This window comes from Hippoglossus stenolepis, chromosome 19 (assembly GCF_022539355.2).
Source record: "Hippoglossus stenolepis isolate QCI-W04-F060 chromosome 19, HSTE1.2, whole genome shotgun sequence".
NCBI lineage: Eukaryota > Metazoa > Chordata > Actinopteri > Pleuronectiformes > Pleuronectidae > Hippoglossus > Hippoglossus stenolepis.
Genome location: NC_061501.1, coordinates 7,015,801 through 7,029,151, shown reverse-complemented (window position 1 = coordinate 7,029,151; position 13,351 = coordinate 7,015,801). Strand labels below are relative to the sequence as shown.

Here is a 13,351-nt window from a genome sequence, read left to right as displayed (position 1 = left end):
ACTCTCAAGGTTCAGGGCTCGCCCCTTTTTTTTATTCTTTCCAATTTATCTTTATATACCACATAAAAAATGTTAACATGCCAATTTTTGGGATCTTTTTTTCCCCAACACATTGTCTGTATGAGCAGACAATATTTTTTTTCAGTTTGACATAGTATATTAACATACTGCACCCCCCCCAAAAAATACACAAAAAACATTTAATCCAATAAGGAAAATTATGTGTTTTTTAAAACTATAAAACCCCAAAACATGTTAAAAATAAATCTATTTCAAACTTGAAAATGTAAGTGCAGGTTGTAAATGTGAAGATATTATGTAAAACTAATATAGCATCAAACTAAATGTACCTATAAGTTATGTTATAATTTTCTTAATGTGTTTCTTGGAAGAAAGGTAATTGTTTATATTGCTAAATGAAGCATTACAGCTTTACGTATTAGTAACATATACCAGGTTCACCTCAGTCAAATACGGTAATAACTCATGTGATTCTAATAAGGTCGGTATGAGTCACGACTCGTGCAACACGCTCTGTGGTTCTGAACTTGGCAACAACAACAGCAAATCCGCGGGTTTTCTCTGAGGTTAAATGGACAATTAGCTGGGGAGCAGAACAAAGAAGCTTTACTTTCATTTTATTTTAATAAGGGCCTTTGAGATGGTTCATGTAAATGAGAATGAAAGCGGAGCCACACACGGCTGCGTGCACACCAAGAACTTTTCCTGTCTCTGTTTTTTTCTTTTTGCATATGATATGAGCTCATGCAAGTTTCTGTCTCAAATAGATGCTTTGCTTTGGTAGAAAGTGAACAATGTCAAGGCCGATACAAAAACTTTTATTTGACAGAACAAACACTGCTGAAAAGATGTGCATTGAAGATTCATTCAAAGCGAGGGTTGATAATCCTGGAAAAGCTAAAATGCAACTGATAAATCTCACCGGAGTCCCGTCAAAGCTTCGCCCCCAAATCACATGAAGGTGCAACTGCCTGATGACTGCTAGAGGCCAACGTTTTTGTGACTCTTGCTTACTTATCATCTGTGCTTCAGTGGTGTTTGTCTTTCTGGTCTTGCGCAGTGAAGCATGGGCAGCTTAGTGACGGACAGGTATTCTGACCAATGATTTCATTCGCCCAATAAATCCGTATCAGTCCGGCTCGAGTAGAAAAGGAAAGGAATTCTGCCGATAAAGTTCAAAATCCCGGATTTGAATTCAGTCTGGGACCTCAGGGATTGACTGGAACTAACAAAGCAAAACAGTTCATCCAGCTGCAGACAGGACTGTCTGCAGCTGGATGGCAGTCCACTCACAAATGTCAGCGTCATGATGATGTCATGGTGGCGACAGGGAAACAACCTGCAAACAATCACTGGTTGTGGTTTACTGAAGGCGTGTCCTGCACCACACTACACCTTGAGGCTGCCGCAACATGCAGCTGTTTCAATAAACATTATAGTAGCTTTGTTTATACTGTGTTTCTACTACTGTCCATGTGATGGGTTTCCCCTGCTGTTCTGTCTGCAGGGGCGTCTTCAACCAGGGCTACCTGTGCTCCAAGTGTGGTCTAGGTGCCCATAAAGAATGCCTGGGCCGCTTTGGCTCCTGCGGAAAAACAGGTAACACACCCACTGCTCCGCACACAAATATAACCCAGTTTACTCTGCAAAGTTATGACTCTTTATGGCTCAGCCTCATATCAGTCACATCCAATGTGCAACAAAGCTGCACGCAAGAGTTTGTCACAGGCAGACATTAAATCAAATTGTACCAACGCAACTTGCTCGTTTACGGCCGCGTGAGCCTGATGACAGACGACACGTAATGGCTCATAAACGCTGATGTACGAGCATCTCATGTGACTAATTGTGGCTTCGCTGCGCTGCGATTGGTGGCATTCTGAAAAGGAAGTGAAAAAAAAAAAAAAAGGGGAAATGGCACTGCGGGAATCAGGAGGTTTGCTCTAAATAGATAAGAGCCGCGTATATGCTCTTATTCGTCAAGACCAAGGTCGCCCTGGTGTTCGATCTGCATCACAGATATTCGTTCAAAAGCTCCCCTCGCTTCCCCCGGTGGTTCCTACACTTCAAAATCACCTTAAAGGCAAAGTCACTCCGCACCATTGCACAGATCCCCAAAGTTTAATAGTAGCTTTACTGAGGAGTTTTAAGAAACTACTGACTTTTTTTTTTTTTATGGTGCCCCTGTTGTGTACCTGTCACTCAGCTCCCTGTGCAGGAGCACTGACAGCTCTGAAAGAAATGCAGGGAAAACTTCAGACTTGTGGAATGAAACCAGCTTAGCATGTCCTCTGCTGTGTGTGTGTGTGTGTGTGTGTGTGTGTGTGTGTGTGTGTGTGTGTGTGTGTGTGTGTGTGAGAGAGAAAGAGCAGGAGGAGGTGAGAAACTAAATCCACACTTTTTGTTTGTGGAAGTTCTTATAGGTCTTGAAAGTGCGCGCTTGTGTTCCTGCAGCACAGTGCTTTTAAAACCAGGCAAGCGTGCAGGTTTTTTACTGTCACAGGCTGCACACACTGTACCTGTGACACGGCATGGCACAGTTGCGCGCGTGCGTGCTGTGTGTGTGTCGCGTGCTGTGTGCGTGTGTGTGTGTGTGTGTTGTTCCCGTGGCAAGCTGCCAGCTCTGGTTGGACCTGGCATCTGTCACGGTGCTGTCAGGTCGCAGAGGCAATAACGCCACTGCCAAGCCCACCTGGGCACAGAGTGTACCTGAGTAGATCTGGGCGACACCGGCAGCGGGAGAGGACCGGGGGTGTCGGTTTGAATTCCCCCTCTCATTACTCCACACAGTATTCATCCTCCGCAGGGGTGAGGCCTGAATAGTAAAGTAACAGAGTTAAGTAGAAGTATTTTAAAAGTAGAAGCTGAAACTTTACTCGGAAAGAAAACTTGTAAATTGTAAAGTGCGAATCATTTAGGATACAACTTCAGATCAGAAAGCAACCACAATGAAGAGAGACAGAGAGAGTGTGTGTGTGTGTGCGGGTGTGTGTGTCAGAGATAAGCCAGTGTTTACCAGTATTTGTGTCTGTTATCAGCTCCCTTGCTGTGTGTTTGTGTAACAGGTCAAAGTTCACTTGGGCAACAACATGCCTGCTGAGGTTTGTGTGGTGTGTGTGTGTGTGTGTGTGTGTGTGTGTGTGTGTGTGTGTGTGTGTGTGTGTGTGTGTGTGTGTGTGTGTGTGTGTGTGTGCGTGTGCAGGTACTGTATGTACGGAGCATGCACTTGTGGCTCTCTGCCAGCTTGTGTGAATGTGCAGGTGTGTGTGTGTGTGTTTATGTAATTATTCTGTTTGCACAGGTACAGGAGTATGCGGGTGCGTGTGTGTTTGTGTGCGTGTAGGGGGTGTAACCTGTCCCTCAGGGAGCCAATGAAAGAAATTGGTGGAGCAAAAACCTGAGGTCTGCCACCCCCCCCTCTCCCTCTCCACCTCCCCGCCTCGTTACCTCCTCTACTCCCGCTGTCAGGTAGTGGCAGCGCAGCAAAACAAAGCGAGCCACGGTCAGACACGAGCGTCCACCGTCTCCACTAATGAGGGATTGTTGCCTTGTACCGACAAGTTTGTGCGAGTGTTTGCGTGCACCCGCTAACCCGCCATTCACCATGCCTGTTCTCAAACTTCTTTCAGATCCCGGCTCCGTCAAAACTCAGGTGAGCTGCTCCGTTTGTCTGTTTGTGTCTGTGTGTACACTGTCTTGTCTGTGTCTTCTGTTTGCTTCTTCTCCAAAGCTGTGCCGCACTTTGAAAACTGCTCCCTCCTGCAGCTATTTACCAAGGAGACTCCAATTGACTTTACTTGCTGCAGCACACCTGATGCAAGAAATTAGATTTTCTTTTTGCAGATCCACCCTGAAATGTCTCCGCTGCTCTGTTTAGATGCTACATTATCCCCAAAAATGGGGAAATGAAACTGGGATGACAAACGTTTGCCAATAACTTTGGTTGAAACTGCAGGATGTGTGTAACGTTTTCATGCAATCATCCATTGTCATCAGGTCAAATGGGGTCAAGTGTGGAAGTGTCCCCATTGCAATTTATTTATTGTGCCAGGTACTGAGTTGAAAGCAGCGAAAAAACTGTTTCTGTGCACAAAAAACTGTAAATACACAACTTTTTTAAAACAGCAGAAACTTTGCTACCAATTCATTAATGCAACCCTCACACAGATAAATTGTCTTGGAGTGTTGTTCTTATTGATAGAAGAAGTAGTGATAGTAAAAAATACTCTTTCACATCCTGTTGGTTATATGCAGTTTGCATCCTCACCAAAAAATATTTAGAACTAATCTTTACATTATCAACAAACAAAATGTCATCATCTGCAAAAAAAGAGTACGTCACTTTCTCAGCTCACACACAGTTTACACTCAGTAGTTTTCCTGCAGCATCAGTGCATGTGACGTGTGTTTGCATGTGTTGCGTGGCGTCGTGCACGTCAGGCTCGCTGCATGTGGAGATAGCCAGGCCCTGGTTAGTGTATGAATTCTGTGTGTGCAGCAGCAGAGGGAATGTCCACAGCATTGCTGTTTGAACATATTCACCTTATTGCAACATGCTAATAACTTATAAAGTAGTTTATGAGCTATTTGAAGAAGCTTGAAAGTTTCACTGACTTGTTGTATTAGTATGATTGAACTAGTGGACTGCGATACTCAAATATCAATACTTCCGATCTTGATCTGTTCTAGGTTTGATTCTCATATTAAAAGCTTGATATTGACACTCTTCACTAATTTAGTAAATGTGTCCGAAGTTACTACGAAATGAACCTGCTGGTTGTTAGGATCTGCTTTTACTTCCCCCTGTCATAGTTATGCGAATTACGTGTCCATGAATGCGCCACATGCACTGTCCCTGAGAGTCATATTTATGATGTTCAGGTACTGAGCCTACTTTTTATTTCCCTCTTCTGAAAACGTTAAGCTTCTGCACAGAATATCAATATTGTTTCCGTATCGGCAACACCACGCTTCGTTTTACTTGGTGTTGGATCAGAAAAAACATCTGTGGTATCACTCGTTTGAGCCATGCACCACATGTGCACATATGTTTTCATCGTGCATGTCCATGCATTTGTCTGATGTCTCTTTCTCTGTGTATCTTCCCATGCAGGGCAAAGATCGAGATCCAGGTGAGAAATCCAGAACACAACACCACACCACGTATCCTCCCTCCTTGCACACGTCATCCTCTCTTCCTTCCTTCTGCAGACTCTTTTCTCTCTCTCGTCATTTTGATGTACAGAGTGACTGCTGCTCCTAAGACTAATTAACACATTTTTTTCTGTTAAGTGGATTTATATATGGATTTGATGATCTTGAAAGTACTTTGAAACTTTAAGCTATAATAGTGTTATCTAACAAAGATAATATTGGGAAAAATACCCCTCACATGTGATATTGCTCCTTTAGTTTGACTCCAAAGAGTCCAAAACTATTTTGAAATGATATAAAATAGGAAAACAGCAACATTGATTTTGTCATTTTGTCTTATAGTCCCACATCTTTTACATGTTGTGATCCATCTATTGCAATAGTTGTAGTTAGATATTATATATCTGCAAGACCAAGCAGGAAATTGGCGGTAGGTTTTTCTAACCTTGTTCGGTCAGAGAGGAAAGTGAACCATTAACTGGTTATATCATTGCAGCATAGATTTAAATCAAATCTCCAGTGAGGCAAAATGGCCAAGTTACCGCATTTCTGCTTCTCTCCCTCTGTTGTGTTCTGTCTCTCAATTTGTCTCCAGTAGAATGGGACTAGAATACAGCATCTTTCAAGCTGTGTGTGTGCGTGCATGCGTGCGTGCGTGCGTGCGTGTGTGTACGGCTACACCACACCAGGGGCCTTTAATCTCTCATAAACCTGGCTTCAGAACTCATTTTTCAACCCCTCCATCCATTATGCTGCAGAAAATCATGTCTGACTGAAGATGCATTAAAATCAATAGGCGTTTGATTGCCCAAGCTCCGGGCATCTCATAATATTTCGCCGCTGCTCTCTTTGTCTGTTTTCAAAAGGTGCGTTAACACATGGCTCGTCCTTGTGCGAGTAGGAATGCATTCCACGCTCCGGGGACTCAATTCTCCACGGCCCTGTGTCTTTAGAAGTCCTATTCAGGCAGGCCGGCACATGTCAGTGCTGGAACAGACCCTGAAAGAGAAGCGAGGCGGCTGAAGATGTGTTAGCTTTCAGTACAATGTTGTTGACTTGTCTATTATTTGCCTTCAGCTGCAGGCCTTGCTCGAATTTCTTTCTGTCTCATTGTGCTCCTGCACAACACTATCGCCGTGCAGCTCAGAGAGAGAGATATGCACACTTCACTTTGTTGAACTGTGAACCGAGCGCTTGTTTGGCATGGGTGGGTGCTGCACAACAGATCTATGATAATTCAATTTGAGTGATTTCTCTGTAAATAATGGGATGTTGAATAATCAGGTGCAGAGCAGGTTGCGGTCATTCCAGCAAACAGGTTCAGCTTGAATAAGATGTTCTTCCTCTCGAGTGAACGTAAACCTTTACAGCAGTGGGACATTATCTGTGGAGCAGTAGATTTACATTAGTCCTTGTATGCGTGCCATCAGAAAGGAGGATAATTCTATGTGTTTCTATGGTCTCCAAAGACATTATCTAACCCACTGAATTTTCGTACATGTTTACATCAAACCTCAGCTATGTTGTTGACTGAGCTCATTGTGCAGCAGTAAACAGCGTCCACACTGTAACTCACCCCTTTATCTACGAGCCTGACAATCAGATAAACTGCTATCTGTAAGATGGTTATCATAAAATGATTTGCAAGGGCAGCGTGTGTGCGTATGTGTATGTGTGGGTGTGTGTGCGCGCTTGTACACATGTTTACTCCCTCTCATTACCATCTGTAATGGGGCCATAAATACTTTAGTAGAGCAAAGACGCATGTTTAGAATGAGAAACATGCACATTTACACCCTATTTTACACACACACACACACACACACACACACACACACACACACACACACACACACACACACACACACACACACACACACACACACACACACACACACACACACACACACACACACACACACACACACACACACACAAACACACACACGTCTTGGTCTAGATTCTTGTACTCACACAAGCCACTCCTGTTTTTCTTTTTTGGATAAAGACAAATGCTTTGGCAAAATGGCGATAACAATCTCTATTTTAAGATGATGTATTCATAGTAGAAAAGATAAAACATGAAATAAAGAGTAGATAATTACATAAAAATCCACCTATAGCACACTACTTAAAATGTTTAAATAATGTCCAAGAATATGGACTACAAACAAATGACACAATATTGTATATAGAATTAGACAAAAATCATTAGTTTATTAGGAATTGTTAATGTTTGGTAAACTATGTTTTAAATTGTACACTTCTGAATTTTTACTTTAGTAGTGTTGATGTACGGTCAGCGAACACTAACCCTGTCCGTCTTCCAGGTCTGCCCAAGATGCTGGTGATCAGGAACTACTTTGGCGTGCCGTGCCCCACCTCTGGTGCACCACTCAGCATCCAGATGGGTGACATCATCGAATTACTCTGCGCCGACCTTCACAGCCCCTGGTGGCAGGTCAGACATCACACTCTCTCTCTCTCTTCATTTCACGTTTTACATGAGGAACAAATGGACCTAGTGTGTTCGAAGCTCTCACTTCTCCCACTGTGAGTGAATCTAACGGCTCATTTACGCTGCATTTACGTACGAAAAGAGATACAATGATGTAACAGTCACTGCCTTCATAATTAAAAAAGACCTTTATGTTGAGTGTTAAGCAATACATCCACAAGAGGGAGTCGAGAGTTTCTTCAAACGTGACGACGGTAGAGGAGGTTGTGATAATGTAACTTTTAAGAAATAGCGGCCGCATTTTAATGCGGCCGCTATTTCTTTAACAGTCTTTCTTTAACAATTTCGGCCATAGTTGAAATTTCCTCCTCGTGTCCCATCATTGTCTCTCTTTACCTATTGTCTACATTGCCCCCCGCCATTGTTTCTGGTGGTATTGCTCCATTTTATATGTATGTCTCTGTTTTTCGTCTGTGGCTTTTGGAAAACGTGAGAAATACAGACAAAATTACGCATAGTACGGATACAAGGCTTCATCTCCGTGTATACGTATCAAGCGTTGAGTATAAGTCTTATCTCGACTTTCTGTCATGCGGATTTTGCTCCATTGTCCTCTGTACGAACTTCCTCAGGAAGCAGAAATAACTTTATTTACTGTAAGTGTGTTAGTTCTAAATAACAAGCTGCATTTGAAAATAAAATCCTCAGTAACCCGTATACACCCACAGACTGTTACAGACAGCTCAGCACTTCTTATAAGGAAGTGAAACTCCCACACTCGAGAGAGGTTTGTTTGTTTTAGCAAGCAAATATAACGTGAGAAAATACATGCTCCAAGAGACATGAGGAAATGTGATGCGCCTCGGTGTAGAGGTCACTTCCTGTGTGTGTGAGAGAACATGAGAGTCATCTCAATAATTAGAATGTGATTTAACCAGAGGCCTGAAAAGGCGACACTACTACTAACATGCACGTCTGCTGCATTTTGTGTGGACATGTAATAAGGGGACCAACAAATCTCACATTTCTTAATACAAAAGAGATAAAAATGGAAGGAAAAAAAATTCAATTAACTCAGTGTCAAAGCTTAACTGGAGGCAGCTACAGCTCCGCAGTCGGCAAACATTCAATATCCATCTCTTTTGTAGCCAGCAGAGCGTAATCATTCCTGCTCTGGGCGGGCGTGAAAAATAGAATCGATCACTGTAATTTCATTTCATTCAACAGCAGCCATCTGTTCACTCTGTCAGTGTTACCGGCTATAATCATTATCACGCTCTTAGCGAGGATGCGGCGGAGAGCGCGGCTTTCCAGCAGGCACTGATTACGAGTCCTGAGGAGGCAGGGATGTGATGCAGGTTACTGCAAAACCAGCGAAACAGGCTTAGAACCAAGTCACGGCACTTTCTAAAAACACACCCCTCAACCCATAGTTGACTACTTCCTGTAATATAAAACTTGTTCCCTGTGTGACACACGCAAGGGGTCTCGAATGCTCTAAGTAACAGCTCAAATCCCCGACACACTCTGACAGACAACGCTGGGCATATCTACAGGTGGATTGGTTCTGCTGCATGGTAGTACGCTGCAAACTGGAATGGCACTTAGTAGAGCTGGCAGGTTTGCAAAACGCCATTCATGCATCCACTCTCACAACTTATATCAAATATGATTCTAATATTTTGTTAATTATATAATTTACTTACATTACTGAATTATTTATTGTTTTTCACTGCATGTAGGATGAGTTAATGTGTTGAATGTGGGTGAATTACACAAACAGTATATTCAAATGCATCACAGCTCCCTCATTAGAACACATTCAATGACAGGAAGTCAATAGTGTGGAGTGAAATGTTTACGGACACAAAACATGTCAAAGGGGAATCCCGATATTTCAACTTGGGCCCTATATGTATATAAATGTGGGTGTAACTGAATGGTACACAACACATTTTAGAATCGATCAAGTGGCAGCTGCGACACGGCAGAATACAATGTAATCTTATGGGGCAACTGCGACAGGTCACAAAATGTGCACTAATAGTGATTCTTATTGCCATTAAAAGGCTAAAATTGTTATTCTGGTTCTTTGTCAAGAGACTTGTTTTCGTGGACTGACGCTGTTACCCTATTAGATTACATTGTAGTCACTGCCGCAGTCTACTGGACTGGAATTCACTTATAAGTGAGGATCTGTTACATATACACAAACAGACACTGTAATACATTTGTGTATTTTATCATTTTATGCTGGACAAAATGCACAGCCAACCCCACAGTACACAATAGGCCGGTACATGTAATCACATTTGGACCTGTAACTCCATTAAAGCTAATAGTTTTCAAATTTATTTTTAATGTAGTTATTTTTCCCCTGAAGATATTTATTACATACTAGAAACAATAATTTGACATGGCTGTCAACGCTCTTTTATAACAAAGTCTCTGATTTGGAGATTCCAGCTGTCCCATAGAAATCAAACATTTTGCCAGTTCAGTGAACAAAATCAACATCATCAAACTGTCGGTGCCTGACCCTCCTTCGGTAATTACACTGAGAAACCCCTGTTTATCTGGACTGAGTCTCTCCAGTGTTGACAAATCACGGCGCCAAGCTTCACCATGGGAGGAATCAGGATCTCATCGTCTTTCTCTCTTCCTGCCAGCCTTTATTTCAACAACCGCTAACCAGGGCCATACATTCTGCACCGCTCTGCATTCACTGCGAGCTAATTGTTCCTGAATTATAGAGACAGAGTCGGCCAGATGTATATAACACAATTATCTCTCTGTGGTTTCAGGGCAAAATCCTGTCGACGAAAGAGGTTGGCTACTTTCCAAGCGACGCTGTGAAGCCTTGTCCATGTGTAAGCAGCGTTTCCTTCTTGTCCTTCCTACAGCAGCAGCGACTACTGGGCCACATGTATTTACTTGCAGTATAGTGACGTGATCATGATTGGGAAATTCTGAGCAGGGCTGTGCCAATTAGCCTGGCACGATAAGAGAGACAGGGTTTGTTTTTTGTTCTGAGAACAAGGAACTTGGCAGGTTCTATAAGATAAATGTGGTTTATACTCTAATTTGCTTTGTCAATAAGAGGCAAAGAACAAAATCATATCTTATACAGAGCAGGCAACACTAGACCTGGAGTGTAAAGATGGTGTGTGTCTCTTTTAAATACATGAAATCTTCTCCCTGCCACTGGTTGTCATGTTCCATTTGATGAAATGAAAACAGCTGCTCCACAAACGTGAGAACCACCAATAGACAACAACTTGTAATCACCATGTCGACAATGTCGTAAAGATAAGAAGGGGCGCTTAGCTTAGTTTTATTGTTTGGTGTAAAAGTGCCAAACAGTGTTGTGCTGCGGAGCTGGGCGCCGAGTACACGATGTTACTGCAGTGACAAGTCATATTGATGTCAGATGAGTGATCATGTCTTGGAAAAACAATATCACATGATCACTTTTGCTCTTTTCTCCAGGTCCCGAAGCCCGTCGATTACTCCACTCAACCCTGGTACGTTCACCAACAAGCGTTCTCACCCTGAATGTGTGTGTGAGTGAGAAGGTGAAAGTTAATGGCTGTAATAAAAAGCTCATTAAACACAGGTATCAGTTCACCCAACTTAATACTGAAGATCAGAGTTAAGTGGTGAGGCTCGAACCTGGAAGTAGGAATCTAGCACAGAGATTTTACGAGACAAATGTGATCAGCAGTGCAGAGACAGACGGTGACTTCAGTTTTCAGGTGGTCGGGTTTGTTTTTCCTTCTCATTTCCCTCCTCAACGCTCCTTTTGTCTGCTGGGTCGTAGGTTCGCTGGGCCCATGGAGCGGCTGCAGGCAGAGACAGAGCTCATCAACAGGGTCAACAGCACCTACCTGGTCCGCCATCGCAGCAAAGAGTTCACGGAGTACGCCATCAGCATAAAGTAAGTCTGCTCTCTCTAGCAACACTTTCAACACAGAAAAGTTCACAACAAACTTTAATCAGCATGGATAAAAGGAGACATATGGTTTCTAAGGTTTTCTTTCCTCCAGTGAGCTATATAGGTTATTTTGTGTAAAAAGTCCTGCATTGTTAAGAAGTCTGCGCTATAGGGAAATCCTCTCCCCCACAGAAAACACGATACTTTCCCATCATCGTGATGTCATGTGACATCACAATACCCCACGTTTGCTTGAAATATTTTTATGAAGATTGACAGGTTGAGGTTTTATTGTCTGTTAAAGTAAATGAAATAAAAGATACTACGATAGAATTATGCACGTCTTCCGGTTCAGCTATTGACCGTCATCACATTTTATTGTTATTCCTTTTTCTGTCTGGTGCCTTCAACCAAACCACAGTATTGACCAGATATTACTCCCAGATATATGACAATCATGGAATGAGCCAGTTATTGTTCCTTTTCGAATCTTTCCTCTGAGTCTGTGGTTAACCACAGCGATGATGTGAGACACTGACCAAACCAAGATGCTTATCATGGAGCAGGGCCTCAGAGGAGACACATGTAACAGTATTCATACAGCCATTTGAATCTTTAGAATGAGGAACTAACAAATTGTATTTTTTCACCGTAACTTCTCTCTGTACTCCAGATGAATGGCAATGGTGCAAGTGCAGGCAGGGAAAGGAAACCAGTTTAGTCTCTGAGCTGAAACACTTTCCCTCCATAAGGAGAAAGTGGACTTCACTGACCGATACAAACACTCTTTTAAACTTCATTTAATTCTTTTGGTGCCCTTTTTCCCCCCCCCTCACAGAAAGGACGACTGCCTTTATAGTTTTAAAAACTGCCCCATGAAAGAGAGAAGCTGAGTAGAGAGGAAGCCTTTGTAGCTCTGGGAACAACATTCAAAAAGTATTACTCACAAAGAGAAATGTCCCCTCACACTTCGCCTGTTTCACTCGGGGTGAATCCTGAAATCTTCAAACTAGTTTACTCTCAATACTGTCACATCACCAGTGAGACCTGTACATGTAAAACTGTGAAAGTGTAGCGTTTTAGGAAATATGTGCATTTGCTGCCTTGCCAAGAGATACAGTGATACCGTTAGCTTAGCATAACATAAAGACTGGAAACAGGAGCTCGTTCAAAGGTCTTTTAATCTCTGCTTTTATTGACATCTGATCCTGATTCAGAAACACTCCTGTGCAAAACTAGTGAGTAACTATAAATGGAGATTGTACTGAAACATCAGAGGTTCTATTGGGAAACAAACGTATCGTCTGTGAAGATCCATCTATCCGAGACTTAAATGATACATAAACATTTCTTCATTGTGTTCATAGAAAACATGATAGTAACAGTGTCCTACAAAATGCTGTAGTATATATATATATATATATATATATATATATATATAGTCCAGCTCTGCTCCTAATAAACAAGACCTGAACCAGGACCAGAACCAGTGTCCAAACATTTTCAATACAACTGGGTGGGTTAAAGCCTGGAGATGGAGAAGTGATATACCTGCTCTTTATGAATGCATCTTGTTAGTAATTGATTGTGTGTTATGCTGCCCCCTGTTTGTCAGTTCAGGTCAGGTCAGCTGCAATTAAGAACAGTGTCTAATTATCCTCAGGTCACAATGAAGTGATGAAGGAACTATCAGAATCACTTGATAATTACATTATAACATCAAAGACTCTGTCACATAATAAGAGACCAGGAACCAGCTGACTGGTGCAGTCGGCACAGCCAAT

The 13,351-nt window shown here is 42.4% G+C and overlaps 1 protein-coding gene across 1 annotated transcript in view; it reads left to right on the top strand.

Annotated features, from left to right (window-relative positions):
- The window catches only part of LOC118098554 (guanine nucleotide exchange factor VAV3), an 87,299-nt gene that overhangs the window by 60,634 nt on the left and 13,314 nt on the right, over window positions 1–13,351 (top strand). Inside the window, exons 17-23 of the mRNA XM_035142513.2 lie at window positions 1,529–1,620; window positions 3,651–3,673; window positions 5,135–5,153; window positions 7,506–7,636; window positions 10,438–10,503; window positions 11,123–11,157; window positions 11,454–11,570. Of these exons, the coding sequence (XP_034998404.1) occupies window positions 1,529–1,620; window positions 3,651–3,673; window positions 5,135–5,153; window positions 7,506–7,636; window positions 10,438–10,503; window positions 11,123–11,157; window positions 11,454–11,570 (483 nt within the window). The remainder of the gene's footprint in view (window positions 1–1,528; window positions 1,621–3,650; window positions 3,674–5,134; window positions 5,154–7,505; window positions 7,637–10,437; window positions 10,504–11,122; window positions 11,158–11,453; window positions 11,571–13,351) is intronic.